Raw genomic sequence first — 17104 nt, 5'->3', positions numbered from 1 at the left:
AATAACTGTACACTTTCCTTATGACCCATACTACTTTATACAGGCTGAAATTTAATCATTGATTGCCAAAGACCGATGAATTTAATAGGTACGTACTGAATAATGAATCAAGAAATGCTAATGGAGAAATAAAATATGTTTTTGTAATTAATTATAGTTTCAACTTTTGGTGTTGACTGTACCTAGTCCATATTTTATTCTGACCATACCGCACTAATCACAAGCCCTTGAGCTAAGCTGCATATGAATATTGGTATCGATTAGTGCGGCGATAACCGGCGGTTACTCGACACGAGATGTGAATGTCAATCGAGTCTGTTTGTCTGTGCACTGTGTGCTGATACTATCATGTTGATTGGAGCTGCAGTGATCGTGGGCCTGATGCTGTATGGAGCCACTGCGCAGGTCAATCAGGTATGACACTCTGTCATTAACTTGTTGGTTCTATACATCATAATCAATATGTAGTATATAAACACTGTTCTTAGACACGTAAGAGAGATAAATAATCGAGATAAGTATAAGCCCTCTGTTTAGCTCTCTGAACTTGGGCAGCTACGTGATAAAAGTCAAAGCCAAGGTCCATCAGCGGAAACTATCGGCAGATGATAATGCTAATTTTATTTCCATACCCAAGTACTTACCTACTTTTAGGATTCCCAAGATGTATTCATTGAACCCTGACACAAGGACAAAAAAAGCTTTTTTTTAGTTTTCCGAGGACAGAGGTACTAGTCGCTTCCATTATACTCTGTCGGTGGCCAGCAAGTTGAGCTCTGGCCTGGCTTCTCTTGGGCCTTGCTGCGTATGCAACGCTACGTTCTATAGTTAGCTTCAAAGAAACCTGACCCCTTTTCAATAGCAATGTCACTCTATGGGGGTCAGGTTTCTATGCAGGCTTCTCTACCTTCCAACAATGAACACTCCCTAATCTCCATCCAGCCACCCCGTCCCCCATCAGCAGCAGAGCTAGTGGCGTCCTACTCCCGACGCCTGGACGCGGTGTTAGTGGCAGAGCGGGAAGATAGGACCAGCTCGCGGGCGGCGGCGGCGGCGCTGCGGGGGCGCCTGGTGCGGGGGCTGGCTGCCCGCCGGCTTCAACGAGTGCTGCACGCCAACACCAGCTTCGGGGAAGTACAGAATGACAAGGTACGTGAGATGCATAGTAGCTATATACTTTTGTACCTTGTCAATCTGAAACCGCCTATCCATTCATTGAAACATTGACGGTTTGTCACTTTGACAAGGTACAGAAGTGTAGCTACTGATGCAGCTGATCGTAGGTAGATGAGAAGCACGTTAATGGAGACGCGTGCGCTTGTAACAAATCCGTTCGGAAAATACCTGGGGTCCAACAACGCCTTTGGACTAATGAGCTTCTTAGCGATTTAGATACAACAAAACCTGTAGAACTCGTACTTATAAACATACAGATGTAGATGATGAACAAGTTAGACGGTAAAACCACGTATCTTCCGCTCATCCAATAATTTATGTAATCTTGTAACAGCAGGAACCTCTGTTTCAGTGGGCTGATTGTTTGAGTGCCAAAAAGAGTAAAATAAACGAATTGGAAACGGTTTATGATAAACAAGAGGGTCCGTGTATCGAGAAGGCAGAAAGTGAGGTCATGGATAAGAGAAATGCAGTCAGACAGATAATCAAAGAGGTTAGTTTGTAAGAAAATGAACATTAAATTTTATGTTATGTAGGTAATGATGGATGATTTTTTACCAATTAAATGACGTTTACAGACTCGGAAATGGAGAAAAGGCTTCAAATATCTGCACCGGCTGTGCAAAGAAAATAATCCAAAAGATAAGAAAGGTGCAGATACATGCCTTGTAGACTATGTGAGTATTCTTTATCGATACAGTCAGTTCCAATTACTTCGTTATTTCAATACAAGAAAATACAGTTTATAGCGTTTATATTTATACTTACTTGATATTAATTTCAGATGCAAAAAGACAACTACGACAACACGATCGCTCGACTTTTGGAAATGTTACAAATAGCACAAACTGACTTTTCGTCTCAATTTGAAACTTCGATCCGAAGCTTCGAGGAATGCCTCGATGGAGTGTTCTCGAACTTCCTAGAAGGAGTCCGGAGAGTGACGGACTCACTACACAAGTGCTACAAAAAGAAAATCAGTGTTGTGAACGCAAACAACGAGGAAACTAAATGTATTGTAACAGACCTTCATAAACTAAAATGCTCTTGATACAGGAATAAATATGAAACACAAATTATTGAAAACTTTCTTTATTTGTAATTCGATGTTTTCATAATACTTTAGGTATAAAACATAGTACCAAGTCTTTTTATTTACACATTAAGAACAATTCAATATTGACTATTTCAGTATCTACAACTAAGCTTAGAAAATTAAGGACTAAGGTTAAACTTAATTGCTAGCTAAATAAATAAAACTTAGGGGCCTTTTCAGTCAACTTTGTGAACAAAAGGATCATGAGGATAATGAAACTTTTAGTAGAATGAATATAATGATACACTACAGGTTTTAACGGTAGAAAAACGTAAATGTAGAAGGTACTTAATTCTGAACGATTTATTCTTCTAAGGTTAAAACTCTGTCGTAAAATTGATCCTACACACTATCGGTTTAATAATGAAGTTGTTGGAATGGGCCCTAAATATTTAGATATACTTTTGTACAGACACTTTGTACAATATACAATGTATGGCAATATAACGGTAAGTATATTAAAATAATTTAATTTCAAATTGGCTAAGAAAATGAGATTCAAATAGAGTCATTTCATTAAGTTTAAGATAATTGCATACATTTCATCACAATTATTTAAGTTAGGTATATTAAACGTATTAGCGAACATTAGGTAGTTTTGTAAAAATGAGTCTTGGACGTTGTCAATGTATCTACATTAAAATAGAAAGAAAATAATTACGTAATAAAATAATACTGTTTCCAGATAATTATTATAAGTTTGGAATGTAAAGCCAGCTCCAGCTGTAAGAATACCAAATAAAGAAATTCAAAGATAACAAATCTCAATAGATCATTGTAAGGAAATGGAATGGAAGACACTCTTACACATACATAAACACTCTTCAATATTTGCCACACGGGACTTTCATAAAATAAACATTGAACTAATATTACAGTAATATAAGTTCAATGGAAAAAAGGGATTTACTACTGTTTAGATACATGGCCAACATGCAAGTATCCATAACTATCTGGAGAGTTTATATTTACAAACTTGATTCTTCATCCAACAGTGGTGTCAATCAATCTGTAAATAAAAAATAAGATAACGTTAACTATACTAGAGGCTATACTTACCCAAATCAAGTGGGGCAGTAAAGTGAATGGGCGATTATGAAGGGTTGTAGAGTTCCAACTACTCTAAGCGATGTACACTTTGTACAGTCATGTTGTTTATCAAGCGCGTTGGTGCGACGAAAAAATTAATTAAAGTGAGACAGGTGGTTACGGAATAAAAGGTCGAATGAAAACCGTGATCATCCCTCTTGGGAGATGCCTATTCACAGCGCAACATGCAATGATAAGAGATAATGATATTGGTAAGTAAATAAATGATGAGACAGTAGGTATAATGGCTATAAATATAAATAACCAGGGACATGATGCAGTGACTGACCAGGGCGAGTGCATGGCGGAGGGTCGCGGCGGCGGCTCCGGCGTCGTGGGCGTCGGCGGCTTGAATGTGCTGCCCTGGAGGATACACAGAGGTTAGCATTGCGTGAGGGACTCTGCTGTTTGACGTGCAATTATGTTTTGTTATGGAGGAGGCTCATATCCCATGTTCATGTAGTGAATCGTTATGGAAACTTGGCCCACTTTGGTGCTTATTTTTATGATGATAATTTTAATGATTTACACAGTAGTTCGTAGCAGATGTAACTATGTTCTAACCTGGAAGCCGGTGGGCGAGTCCTCCCCGAGCGTGGCATAGTCCCCGAGCCGCCGCGTCTGGATGGTGGCGTATGTGTTGTCCACCTGCAATAGAACAACCCACGGTTTATGAAATCGCGAAAGATTAGGTTCTAGAAGTCTCTGATTCATCAACTTAATGGAGCAAGCTTCATGTGAGATTGCAGCAATGAGTCTTAGTAACGAGGGCGACAGGCGAGAGAATCCCAGCGATTTTGTGATTGTGACGTTTCTCGCGTCCTCGCAACCATTCGTCGCATCGTGTCTCGTCGCGATGGCTTCTCTCGCCTGTGGAGACAACCGCTCATAGATGATGCTGATAAGGTGAGATGTTTCTATATGACTGACCGTGGCATCAGGCAGCGTGTCGGCCAACTGGTCGGCCAACTGGTCGGCGAACACGTTCATGCTGAGCTCCTGTTCCTCGTAGGGCCGCAGCTTGCTCTCCAGCCACAGCGGGTTCTCGGTGGTGGCCAGCTCCTCCAGGATGCGGCGCCGTGCCAGGCTGTCGCCCTTGCTGGACTGCAGGGACGGCGGCGATATCACCCTGTAGGTCAGCGGTTGATGGTTAATGGCGGTTTAGATTGTAGGTGTAGAGTGGAGGTCAATTTAATCTTGTACAGTCGTCAGCTCAACATGCGAAATTCTGATAATAGTCAGTAACAAATCCAATCATAACAAATTAGCACCCATATTGCCACTTCTCTTCGCCGAAAAATGGCTACACATTTTTCAGTAAAAAATAAAACATTCCAAGTGGGTTATGCTGGGGCCACACTAACGAGAAATGCCATTCATTATCTAGCTAGATAATGGACGTTAATGGTAGTGCTCCTTAGACTTATGTCCAGCCGCTGATCTTTAGCTGATGATGATATCATACCAGTGCTTGAGGCAGGCGCAGACCACGACGAAGGTGACGACGCCGGTGAACAGCACCAGCAGAAGCGCGATCAGCGCCGCCAGCGCCGGGTCGAAGCTCGCAGGCCCTGCACAGACACACATTATTTATTATTTAGTTCTCTAAGCCAATTCATCACTCTTAGGTTCCCTGAAATACATAGTTTTTCTTCGTGCATTGCATCCTAAGGTTCAAGGCATAGTTTTTTGCAGTTCTTTTTGAATACTTCTTTCTAATAGGGGGCAATTTGTTAAATAAGGGATGAATAATGAGTGCATCGAGATGCGCAAATTGAGCATTCTATTATTTTATGCCTAGAATTTTAGAAAGTAAGGCCGTAGGTAAGTATACAGAAAGAAATTTGGAAACTTGTAAGCGCTTATTTTTCTATACTCTGCCGAACTAGCGCTGATAAGCGCGGGAAAAATAACCATACTAAAGTAAGAGCTCATAAATAAATTTCCCATACGGTCTTAGTCCGAGAATTATTAACCATTTTTGTTCTTTGATATGGCCCGAGCAGCACACAAGTTTAATTTTATTTGAAGTACAACACAAGGACACAAAGGGAGGTTGGTACCTTTACTATCATCACTATTAGCGATCAGCGTCTCGACCCCATACTCCTGGTAAAGGTCTCTGAGCGCGTCGTACTGGGCGTCGATGCGGCGCAGCACCTGCAGAGTGCCCGGGTCCACGGAGGGAGGGGGGGAGGGGGGGGGTACCTTTACTATCATCACTGTTGGCTATCAGCGTCTCCACGCCATACTCCTGGTACAGGTCCCTGAGAGCGTCGTACTGGGCGTCGATGCGGCGCAGCACCGCCGGCGCGGGCAGCAGCTGCAGCGAGCCCGGGTCTACGGCTTGGAGGTGGACCTCACACCTGTGGGGAAGGGAGACAGAGATACTACCATGAGTCTTGGAGATACAATTTTTTTTTTAATTAAAAAAAATATATTTTAGACGAGATATCATCTTTAATATCAAGATTTCTTCGAAGAAGAAGACGTTACCACAATGCGAAATAAATAGACAAGGTTATTCACTGAACTCTTCATTTGTTTTTGGTTTAGCCAATCTTTAACTTAAAGCTATGTGCATTACAAAAACTCGAAATCGGAAAAATGCTATTACAATGGCACGCTATGAAACACCTAGTAGTGGGAGAGAGACGTTTTTTTATATGAGACTGTTCCCTGTCCAATCCCAATAAAATTATAACTAAGGTACAACAATACAAGAGTTTGTCTCACCAATCCTGATACAGCGTGTCCGAGTGTACATAGTGCTTGGCATGCACCGGCACGAGCAACGCGTTGGCGGCCGCGCCCAGCCGTGACGTCACCACGCCCTGCCCCCCTGCCGCCGCGCCCCCCGTGCCCCCCGCGCCCAGCGCCGGCGCGCCCACGCTGACGCAGCTGCGGGACACCACCATGCGGATCAGCGACGAACTGTCCAGCACCCACACCTGGAAGTACGGCAAATGGTAAGTGGAAGAGCGAGGATAGAGTATTGGGGATGCTTGGGAGAAGATGAAGTACCGGACAGAACAGAATCGCATACCTGTTCAAAAGATAAAAGTGTTTTGTCAGATGCAGTAATTGTTGATATCCCTAACGATAGTCTCTTGCGCTAATAATAATAAGATATATTCTTGGCAGAAACTATAAATTCCGTCAATTTCTACAATCAGTATTCAAGCGAGTGACTTAGTTTATTGGAGGGGGTCTTTCTGATGTTTAACAGACTGTTGCCTGTAATGCGTAAGGCCGTAAGTACCTATACAGAAAAAAAGGCTTGTTTACAGCGCCAATAGCTTTTACTGTAGTTTTCCCAATCAGCGCTGGTTCGGCCAGAGTGTGAAGCTGACAGATCGGCGCAGGTAGCCAGCATTTTTTTCTGTATATGACTAAAGGCCGGCGGGACGACATGGACAGACTTTTGCCGGATCGGCGTCAGGTGGTCGATAACAGAGACGTGTGAAATAAGCATGGGGAGGCCTTAGTCAGCTTTTGTTTTGTATCATCATCATAGAACCTTCACCTCTCCACTGCTGGGGCTTGGGTCTCCTTCCAATGAAGGAAGGGTTTAGGCCTAGTCCACCACGCTGGCCTCCTGTATACTTATGACTAAAGTCATACTCACATAGACCTGTGCCACGGCGCGGCGGTGCGGCGGCGCCACCTCCTGCGCCAGCACGTCCAGCACGAAGCGGTCGCCGCGGTACTCCGCCATGAACGTCGCCGTCATCAGCACTCCTGGAGACAAGGAACATGGGTGGTAAACTGAGGAAGGATTAGCTTGTATACCTTTCATTTACCAATAGGCAATTGTGTACCTTTCATTTACAAAAAGTTGCGAAAAGTGGCTGGTTGTTATTGCATGCGAATACGTATGCATATAGTAGCGTGTTTTGGGAGAGGTGTACGTCGAGCAGTTGACTGATATAGGCTGATGGTGAGGATCTAAGAAACCGGTAACCACGAACCAAGCCGAATAATATTTTATTGCGACGAAGCAAGAAGTTCAAAAATAAAATCCATCAATTTTGAATGAGGAAATGACCTTCTTAGAGGAATCTTAATTCCAGAAGACAATTGCTTAAATAATTCGCTATAACTCGCCATCATCGATAACATATAGGTACACGTCAAAACCTTTACATACACATCACTTTCGATAATAATTACCTACGCCCAACACAGAAAGAAAATCAGCCCTGGTTCGGAAATTGTATGAAACTAGCAGATCGGCGCAGGTAACCAGCTTTAGCCAGGTTTCTTTTTGTATAGGGCCTTAAAACTATAGAAAATAACTTATAGATCCTTCCTACCTTCCTGCGTGATGTTGAAGGGCGAGGGCACGATGCTGCCGGCCGGCGTGCTCTCGCCGAACTTGTACAGGTTGGACGCGGCCACCAGGTACATCAGGGTGCCATTCTCCGCGAAGTCCTCGTCGATGGCGATCACGGAGGTGATGGCCTCGTTGATCTTGGCTGTGTGCTTCACGCCTGGCAAGAAGGTTAGATGGCATTTTAACAGGTCTCGCATGAAAAAGACGATTTAAACAATGAAGGATTTAGCAGGTAGCGGTTAGGAAGGCTAGACATCATATCCTACGCAGATAATTATTTCATGACGGTGACATTATACCTGTATCGTGTTGTAGTGATTCTTTTTATAAGAAGACCGAAGTCAGAATCTAACATAGTCTTTGGAGAAGTCCAAAAAGGGAGAAATTTGAATAGTTAGTACATAGATTAGTGTTCTTACCAGCATAGTAAACCTTGTTGAGGAACCTGGGCGCATTATCATTCTCATCCATGACTCTGACCCGTACGGCGGCGACGCTGGCCGCGCCCGCCAGCTCCGAGCCGTTCTCGTGCTTGTCGATGGAGTTCAAGATGGCCGCCGCTCGCTCCAGGATCGGGTTGTTGCTCGCGTATACTGTTAGCGTGTATTCAGATTGTTGCTCTCTGGAATATGATAGGTAAATCGTTTCAATTGGTATTTTTTGCAAGCTATATTTTCCAGGGATTTTCTGATACTTGAAACCGACTGAAGCTTAAACTGGATGCTATAAATATATGTATTATGTTACTGTTTCCAAAAGCTTGTTCAAACTTAAGCGGAGTACCCACTTAGATACTTATTTCGTAGTCGTGTCCCCGAAGGCCTCCGAAAACTTTGTAGGACATCGACAAACCTAGCCAATAATGATCATGTCATTGCACAACTTGTAACGCTACTGATGTGAATGTGGGTAGTCGCCCATACGAAGTATATTTTCAACAAAATATCATCATCATCATCATCATCATCATCATCATCATCATCATCATCATCATCATCATCATCATCATCATCATCATCATCATCATCATCATCATCATCAGCCAATAATCATCCAGTGCTGGATATAGGTCTCTCTCAAGGAGCGTCAACACTCGGTCCTCGGCCTTCCTCATCCAGCCACTACCGACTGCACTCCTAAAGTCGTTGGTCCAGCGGGCAGGAGGGCGTTCCACGCTTTGTTTGCCTGTTCGTGGTCTCCCCTCGAGAACTCGTCTACCCCAACAAAGTAAGCGCGGTGTAACCTGTCAAAAGTGGCGTTGGTCCTCAGCAGCCCCTGCGTGCGGTCCAGCGTGAACGCGCCGTCGTGGTTCCCCTCAAGGATGTGGTAGTACACAGTGCCGTGCGCGCCCGCGTCCTTGTCTGTGGCTTTTAGGGAACCTGGGGATGAGGCATTGCTGCTGTTAGATTGAATGCCTTTGACATAATAATATAAGCTTTTCGATGACAAACACTAGAGCTGAAGGGCTAGCACGCTCACTCAAATGGCTCAATGGCTGGAGACCACTTAAATTGTCATGTCTTAATTGCGCCCCCCTGTGCAACCCCTTCTGGTCTAGGGTGGTGAAATGATGAGCTTATAAGAATAGCATCAGGTGATGACACGTTGATAGTCCATTATCTATTACTTGACTAGCTGGTCTAATGCATCACCACCATACACCATTTCTTCATAACTACACAGCAGCTGTATCTAACAAGTACTTAGTAAAATGATTAACCAATAGCCAATTATAGTCAATAGTATAAATTTCCCCTCACCGACAATGACCCCCGGCGGCAGGTTCTCCGGCACGATCAGCTCGTAGCTGGTCTGCGGGAAGGCGGGCGCGTGCTCGTCCCCGCCGGCCACCGTCAGGGAGACTACGCGCAGCGTCTCGAACCGCGCCGGCGAGCCGTGGTCCGAGGCTACTAGTACTAGCTGGAAGGAGTCAGAGGGAAAAAGTTTATTCATTGTCGTTTAATCGTCCACGTGTGGACATAATATACCCCTCCCAAGAAGTGCCACAATACTCTCTCTTTAGCCTTGTTCATCCAGCCGTGATCAGCTTCCCTACCTGTTCTGGAAGAAGAGACCGAGCGGCTAGATTTAGCTGGAAAGTGATGGAACGAGTCTAAACGTACTAAATGTACTGTGTTCGCAGAGACCCTTTGCCCCTCTGGTGTTCCATAAAAAATTCTCATCATGGCGGCCAGTCTCATTGCCATCTGCGCGGGCGTTCCCATACAATAAAAATTAAAATAATTACAGCCATCCTCCTCACCTGATAAGGTCCATGTTCCCTATCCAGCGCCACACGAGCCCTCAGCTCGCCCGTGAGCTGGTCGAGGGTGAACTCGGGCGTCTCCGCCACGTTGCGGTCGTCCAGCCGCAGGAAGTACGACACGCGCCCGTTGTCGCCGCCGTCCGCGTCCGTGGCCTGCACCGTCGTCAGGAGAGAGTCCGGTTGTGCTTGCTCCTGGTTGAGAGAAGGTAAGATGAAATGGTGTGTCAGGGTGAGAGTTGGGTAAGAAGGTTCCCACGAAAGTGGGTACCTAGGTATAGGCATAGTCTTAGAGCATATTAGGCATATCATCGCGACCCATCACGTCCCCACTGCTGGGCCACGGTCCTCCTTCCAATGAAGGAAGGGTTTTTTTTCCGAAGCTCGGAAGCGTCCAGAAAAGAACTACTTGACATCGGTCACCCATCCAATGGCCGACCGTGCCAGTTGTTGCTTAACCTCAGTAATCAGTTACGATCACTGAAGCCCGCTCGACTACGGGTAGCAAAGCAGGGTTTGATTTTGTTGAAATTTTACATCAGGAAATTCCGTTTCTACTTATCACCAGACCTGACCAGAAAGTAGGTCATCATTAAAAGAGTCGTTTTAAAAAAACCGATTTGAACAGGATGAAAATGGCAACTCCACTGACCGGCTTGACCTCCAGCATGGGCGGCGGCTGCAAGATGACGGGGCTGTGTTTATTAACCCGCGTGACGGACACGTGCACGGCGGCGGCGACCGAGTGCGCGCCGTCTGACGCCGACACCGTCACCTCGTAGCTGCGGTCGCCTGTTACAGGCTTGGCTGGGTACAGGATGCCAGTTGATTCGTCTACTGTGAATACTCCTGCGGGAATGGAATGTAAGAGGTTAGAACGCATGTAATCTCATAGAGCATCAAAGTTTTACTAGAAATAGGTATTGTGGACTATGATATTCCGGAATCCTTGTACCTTATCTCCCCCTGCATCTCATTGGGATAATGTGGCGTTTTATCCAAAGCCATATAACCAACGAAGTACATACTTTGTGGGTGAAATGTTCGTTGGGCGGAACATTCTGTGGGCTAAAGCTGCGTACAGACCGGCCCAACGAACGCCGACGAACGGGTTTCGTTGACCTTCGTTGCTGCAATCTGCCCTGTATTATGTATGATAAATGTCCATAGTTGATATAACAGTTGGCGTTCGTTGGCCCGGTCTGTATGCAGCTTAACAGTTCATGGGTCAACTCTGTGGACGAACCATTTCAGACTCGCATCTCACCTGCTTCGCTCTGGTCCTCGATCCTGTACGTGACGGTGCCCGCAGCCCCCTCATCCTTATCTTCAGCCAACAACTGCAGTATGGCGGCAGGAGGCGACACGCGCAGGTTCTCCGCGATGGTGGCGCGGTACACCTGCTGCGTGAACGCCGGCGCGTTGTCGTTCTCGTCCAGCACTTTTATGTGGATCTGTGGGGGTTGGAGAGGCAGATAAGTATGGACATCTTGGAACTGGGGTTGTAATGTCACGTATAGGCAAGGTTAGCGTGGGTCGCCACCCAGCATGCTGGACAGATGACCTTAAACAGGTAGCCGGTAGTGGCTGGATGAGGAAGACCGAGCGTGAATATGGGCTTATGATGATAGCACGGTACGATAAAAGTACAGCAATAGCGGTCTGGAAGCAGCTGGCTCCAATACTCACAGGGGCAGTAGAAGACCTCCTGATGTCCTTAGGCGCCTGGTCCTCAGCCACCACTCGCAGGTAGATGTCGCTGGTGAGCTCGCGGTCGATGGGCGCCGCCACCGTGATGGCGCCGGAGCTATCGATGCTGAACAATGACGACTGGTTGCCTGACAGGTGGTAGGATACTTCTCCGAACTCTCCTGGAATGGAAAGATAGTTGAATACTTTGTGGTAGATGGACAGAAAGCTGGTCATCAACAAATACACTGTCAGTGGAAAGATAAGTACAAGCCGTCTTACCCAGATCAGCGTCCTTAGCCATAACAATAAGCACGGGCGTCCCAACATCGCTGTTCTCTCTGACCACGCCCTCATAGCTGGCGGCCGTGAACACAGGGTCTTCATCATTGGCGTTCACGACCGACACCAGAACCTCGGCAGACGACGACCGCTGCGGCACCCCTGAGTCGTACGCGATAAGGGTGAAGTTTATGTGCTGCAGTTTCTCGTAGTCGATGCGTTGCGCTGTTTTTACCAGGCCTGGAAAAAGATAAAGCATTTTAGGAACATTGAACAAAAACTGGAGTTTTCTGGTGTGATATGTGCAGCATTCCAATATAGGCAGTTGAACGTTCTACATCTAATTTGCATTTGATAAAAAGCTCATAACAATATAACAGTTAAATCTATTTCATCCATAAAATACATGACACATAATCAAATCTCACCAGTAACATTATCAATGACGAAGTATGGGCTCGGCGGGTCTATCACCACAGCTGCGATGCCGGTGTCCTGGTCGCGCGGCGCGTAGGTGTTCAACGCAGTGCCGGCCGGCTGCTCCTCTACCACCGTCTCCCGGTAGACGGCTTGAGAGAACTGAGGCGCGTGGCGGTTAACATCCACTATCGTTATTATGAGCTCGCCTGGGGATTAACAAATAAAATATGCATCAGATGAGTAAGTTACTGACAAGTAATCTGACTGGTTTACCCTTCACCATTGAGTGACAAACGTCATCCAGCTAAAACGTAAGCTGCAGCAGCTTACAACACGATAACAAGATGTAGACCTTGCTGGATCAGAGTGCATAAAATATCACATAGCAAATCTTAAAACTACCAACATGTGCTTTGAGATAGGTATCCTTTAATTAGGTCCTCAGGTACCAATCTCTCTAATGTAAATCTAAATATTCACATCCATCTCATCCTTCGTCCAATCCTTTTAGAACCATACTAACCATCAGCGCGCTGCACGCTGGGCGCGGCAGTATCCGTGACAGCTACAGGCAGCGTGACCACGGCGGCGCGCGCGCGGTCCGGCGCCCGAGACACCCACACTGAGCCGTTGGGGGAGACGGAGAACCAGCCCCCGAATATACCCTCGTCTGATACCTGTGGACGGAACGTTAGGGGGGTTAAAAAGGTTATTCCAAATTCAAAGAGATTGCGATCTTATTTGGAGCAGTCTTGAAAGTTACGAAAAGACGACCATCAGGAAAAAGAGATTAGTGTTTGTGTCTGCATGCTATTTTGCAGAATTACGAATCTGGCTGGTTTGTTATAAGGTGAAAGATCTTGATTTGTGGGGACATAACTGTCAGTGCCAGGATATAACTACTACCTATCTAGCACTTGCTTTGAATGATGTGTTCATTGACTTTACCTCTTTTCCATTATTATCAACAGCTATGATTTGTCTGTCGGTGGCGAGTTCGTACTTCAGATCCTCAATACTGGTCGTGTCGGGATCCACAGCCACCAAGTTATGAACGAATGTGCCCACTTCAGCATCAGCGGATACCTGACCAAAAAATATAATTAAAAATACAGAAATTACCTTACTATGAGTAAAACGATTAAAATAATAAATTGTCATAATAGACGCTGATTCTTTCTTATTATCATTACATACCTCAGCTCTTTGTATAGGAGGAGTGAAGGAGGGTTTCTTATCGTTGACATTTATCACGTTTATTGTCAACTCCGTAGTTCCAGTCAAGCTTGGCATTCCTGAAATCAAAACCGCGTCAATTCCTGAGTTTTGGCGAAGTATATAGTATATAATTGGTACAGAAGAAGTTCTCTAAAACACGAACGTTAGTACATACTACCTATATCTTAGTCATTGACTGAGAAATTCAGAAAGCAGGGTATAAAGCGACTTGTGGAACTCTTAAGCACTACAGCGGATTTACAATAGTAACATAGAAACACTGACCCTTATCAGCGGCCTCAATGATCACATGATAAGTATCCCGCACGTCATAGTCCAGTCTATCAGCCACACGGACCGTCCCGTCGTCGTCCAGCGAGAAGGCGTGGTGCGCGCCGCGCCGCAGCGCCAGCACTAGCTCCGAGTTGACTCCGGAGTCCAGGTCGTGGGCTGATACTGATGCTATTGACGTTCCTGGGGAAGGGTGATGAGATTGTTGAGCTAGGTGAGAGGATTTAAGCGCAATGATCATTGGGAAGGTTTCAAACCGCTAGTAATCGAGATATCCTGTAACAGCTACAGTATGACGGCATTCCTTGGAAAAAGGTTTTTAATGAGGAAATTTTGCAGTAGTCGAGAGTTTTCTGAGAATACTCTTGAAAAACAAGAATAACTTAAAATTTTTGGAGTCAAAAGCTTCCATGATGAAGCATTGCTTACCAATGGGAGTGTCCTCAGACACCAGCGCGGTGTAGTTAGCTGCGTCGAAGGCGGGCGCGTGGTTGTTGACGTCGCGCACTGAGATCTCTACTTCACACGTCGCGTTGAACACGCCGTCTGATGCCTGGACCGTAGATGGGCAGGACAGTCAGAAATTAATCACAATAATATTGAAACTCGTAATATGTGAAGTGACATGAAATCACATTCATAGTGAAGCATAATAAAATTTTAGGGAATCTCGAAACAATAAAGGCTTCGCGCTTATAGAACATTTAAACAAGAACATTTTTATTCAGTACCTTCTTACCCAGACCTTTAAAGTCCACCTTCTAACACATCAAGACAACTTACCATGACCGTGAGCACGATCTTGTTGTGGTCCCCTTCGACGGCGACGCGCTGGTCGGGCCTGACCCCGAGCCGGCCCGTCAGCAGGTCCACCCAGAACGGGGAGTCTTCCGGAGACACGATGCTGTAGCGGATCTCAGATGTTTCGTCCACGTCGCGGGCTTGCACCTGATGATTTATGAACGTTGAACAATGGAAAAAACTTTGGGAGGGTTTATTAACCCTTTACTTCATACGAAGCCATAAATGGCTCTTGGAATTTAATATTTTATTCTACCCCAACCAAAAAAAATATTTAAAAAATGATATCTTATATACTTTTAGTCACTTCTTTGTTTATATAAACATATTTTTTTTGTCCATGGTATGTGTCATCTGCGAATATAATCGCACCTTATCTCAGGTGCAATGATTGCTTTCTGTGAATGTGATTTTTCTGAAACTTTGAAATTCTGCAAAAAATATAAAAAGTACGTTGTTAGTAGTAAAAAAAATGTTTTCCTTTTGTGCATACCTTATATTTTCTGGAACTTGTCAATTAATTAATTATTATTAGTTTTATATATCTTATTTTCTCAATTATCTGAGAAAGCCATTTCTGGCTTCCTATGCGTTGAGGCTATAATATTTATGCCAGAAATGGCTTCCTATGCACTCTAACTAGATTTTTAACCTATCTTTTCAGAACAAATACTTCGCTTATTTATACCTAAAAAAATTCAAAACCTGATGTTGACTCCTTACGTAATTTCACTAATGACTTATTTTACAAAATTTAAAATTTCCTAATTAACTAAATTTACTTGTATTATTTAAATATATATATTTGTTCTGATTTAATAATAATTTGTCAATGATAAATTGCTGATCCGAAAAAAGAGCTGTAATAAAGCAATTCAGGAATTGTGATAGTATTTATTTGCCTCCTGCAGTAGTCCAGCTACCATATCCCAGGATAGATGGCAAGGGAGACTCCTCAATGTTATCAAATGCTAGCAGAACAGACAATCTTACAGGTAGACACGAATCTCCTGGGCCATCCAAAAAAAAACGTTTAACTGTACCTGTAGAGATGAGGACCTGCTTTAGCTGTGTTTGAATTTGATAGCAACAAACAGAATTAACCATTTTTCAATCCAATTATAAAAAGTTTATAGTTTTGGTATGTCTAATCAGAAAATTAATTATATTAAATATTTTCACAAAAACTGATATCTGTCTATGTAGTGCATGGGAAGCCATAAATGGCACAGATATACCAAGTACCAGTGCATACGAAGCCATTTCTGGCTCCTAATTTTTTTTTCTAAAATAAAGTAGCTAAATTTTTTTTTTACTTAAAAATTTTGTTATTATCCCTTATTAAACGATATTCAAGTAAAAAATAATTTTTATCTCAATCCCTTCATAATTCATGCAGTAGAGGGTTAATTCGGAAAATAACTAATTTAAGCTATCAGCTTTTTTAATAGGTGAAAATTAAGATGATAATAGGGTCTACATTACATGTTGAAAAAGATATAATATTTAATACGTAGGTAGTATTTGTTTTAGAAGTGTTGTTTAACTGTCTATAGTTACATTTGTTGACCACACTGCGCCCTCGAGGTCACTGTAGATAATCTGTGTTGGTTACCTGTAGTTCAGGTTCGAACTTGACGGCATCCTCGTCGATGGAGGCCCTGTAGACGGGCGTGGCGAACACTGGTGGGTTGTCGTTGCCGTCAGTGACGCGAACGTGGAGCGAGATCACGGTTGACTGTCCCGCGCCGTCGTCGTCCGTCGCCTAAAGATAGACAACATCTGTTAATAACACTGATAATTATGTTTTTCTTAGAGGTAGGTATAAGTTATGAAAGTAAATAAATAAACAGGGTATTGAAAAAAATTATCGTATAGTAAGCCGAAAGAGGATGACCCAGGGTGTTATTTTGATTCTGAATAACTTTAATACAATAAGTTTTGGAAATTACCAAAAAAAAGTTGTTCAAAGAAACCTTGATAGCGACGTTAACCTAGTACCTATTGCAAATAAGTCAATTCACTCCCGTTTCTATACAGTGATGTCTAACCTTATAATGCAAGAAGTAGTCTTTCTGCGCCTCGTGGTCCAGACACGGCGCGTGCCCGGGGCGGGCGCAGGGCGCGACCGACACGGCGCCGGTGCGGGGCTCCACGGTGAACAGCTCCGAGCCCGCGCCCCATAGCTGGTAGACCAGGCCGGATGTGCCGAAACTGAGGGGAGAGAGGTATGAATTGGTGCCCTGAGTTTAGGGGTTTTGACCAATATAAATGGACTGAGGTGAACACAAAGTTTAAAAATATCGCAATTGAAATGTCCATAAATACTTACTACCCGGGCGAGCTAACTTGGTACATACATGGCCGACAAGAACCTGATGTTGCATAACTAATTATAGTAACTTTCTAGGGCGCACTTAGCTTGAACCCTGTTTCTTGTTGA

The 17104-nt window shown here is 44.2% G+C and overlaps 2 protein-coding genes across 4 annotated transcripts in view; one reads left to right on the top strand and one right to left on the bottom strand.

Moving 5' to 3' along the window:
- The first annotated feature begins 871 nt into the window (after positions 1-871).
- On the top strand, positions 872-2266 carry LOC105393557. Its single transcript, XM_048621722.1, has 4 exons — positions 872-1149; positions 1529-1669; positions 1755-1853; positions 1961-2266. The coding sequence occupies exons 1-4, from the start codon at positions 892-894 to the stop codon at positions 2225-2227; spliced, it is 765 nt and encodes a 254-aa protein (XP_048477679.1). The 5' UTR covers positions 872-891; the 3' UTR covers positions 2228-2266.
- An 851-nt stretch (positions 2267-3117) lies between these two features.
- The window catches only part of LOC105393562 (cadherin-87A), a 30244-nt gene continuing 16257 nt past the window's right edge, over positions 3118-17104 (bottom strand). For 2 of the 3 annotated variants that reach the window (XM_048621719.1, XM_048621720.1), the window contains exons 14-39: positions 16713-16875; positions 16277-16426; positions 14644-14808; positions 14290-14413; positions 13855-14043; positions 13549-13646; positions 13300-13437; positions 12875-13028; positions 12360-12557; positions 11932-12171; positions 11650-11831; positions 11228-11414; positions 10613-10809; positions 9961-10155; positions 9458-9617; positions 8941-9076; positions 8117-8319; positions 7678-7854; positions 6990-7102; positions 6098-6312; positions 5570-5727; positions 4827-4932; positions 4292-4490; positions 3926-4009; positions 3651-3724; positions 3120-3281 (exon numbers count right to left, since the gene is read on the bottom strand). In XM_048621719.1, coding sequence (XP_048477676.1) covers position 3281; positions 3651-3724; positions 3926-4009; positions 4292-4490; positions 4827-4932; positions 5570-5727; positions 6098-6312; positions 6990-7102; positions 7678-7854; positions 8117-8319; positions 8941-9076; positions 9458-9617; positions 9961-10155; positions 10613-10809; positions 11228-11414; positions 11650-11831; positions 11932-12171; positions 12360-12557; positions 12875-13028; positions 13300-13437; positions 13549-13646; positions 13855-14043; positions 14290-14413; positions 14644-14808; positions 16277-16426; positions 16713-16875 — 4006 coding nt within the window. In that variant the 3' untranslated portion in view covers positions 3120-3280. Of the gene's footprint in view, positions 3282-3650; positions 3725-3925; positions 4010-4291; positions 4491-4826; positions 4933-5569; positions 5728-6097; positions 6313-6989; positions 7103-7677; positions 7855-8116; positions 8320-8940; positions 9077-9457; positions 9618-9960; positions 10156-10612; positions 10810-11227; positions 11415-11649; positions 11832-11931; positions 12172-12359; positions 12558-12874; positions 13029-13299; positions 13438-13548; positions 13647-13854; positions 14044-14289; positions 14414-14643; positions 14809-16276; positions 16427-16712; positions 16876-17104 lie in introns of all 3 variants that reach the window. The other variant, XM_048621721.1, reaches the window with a different exon arrangement.

This window comes from Plutella xylostella, chromosome 6 (assembly GCF_932276165.1).
Source record: "Plutella xylostella chromosome 6, ilPluXylo3.1, whole genome shotgun sequence".
Classification (NCBI taxonomy): domain Eukaryota; kingdom Metazoa; phylum Arthropoda; class Insecta; order Lepidoptera; family Plutellidae; genus Plutella; species Plutella xylostella.
The sequence above is the reverse complement of the archived record's forward strand: the minus strand, read 5'-3'. Positions and strand labels throughout refer to the sequence as shown.

Bases quoted from the DNA above. Each gene is read 5' to 3' on its own strand.
- LOC105393557 (XM_048621722.1), top strand. From the start codon at position 892: ATGCAGGCTTCTCTACCTTCCAACAATGAACACTCCCTAATCTCCATC. The intron at 1,150-1,528 runs GTACGTGAGATG...CCTCTGTTTCAG, and splicing joins GGGAAGTACAGAATGACAAG to TGGGCTGATTGTTTGAGTGC. The intron at 1,670-1,754 runs GTTAGTTTGTAA...TGACGTTTACAG, and splicing joins TCAGACAGATAATCAAAGAG to ACTCGGAAATGGAGAAAAGG.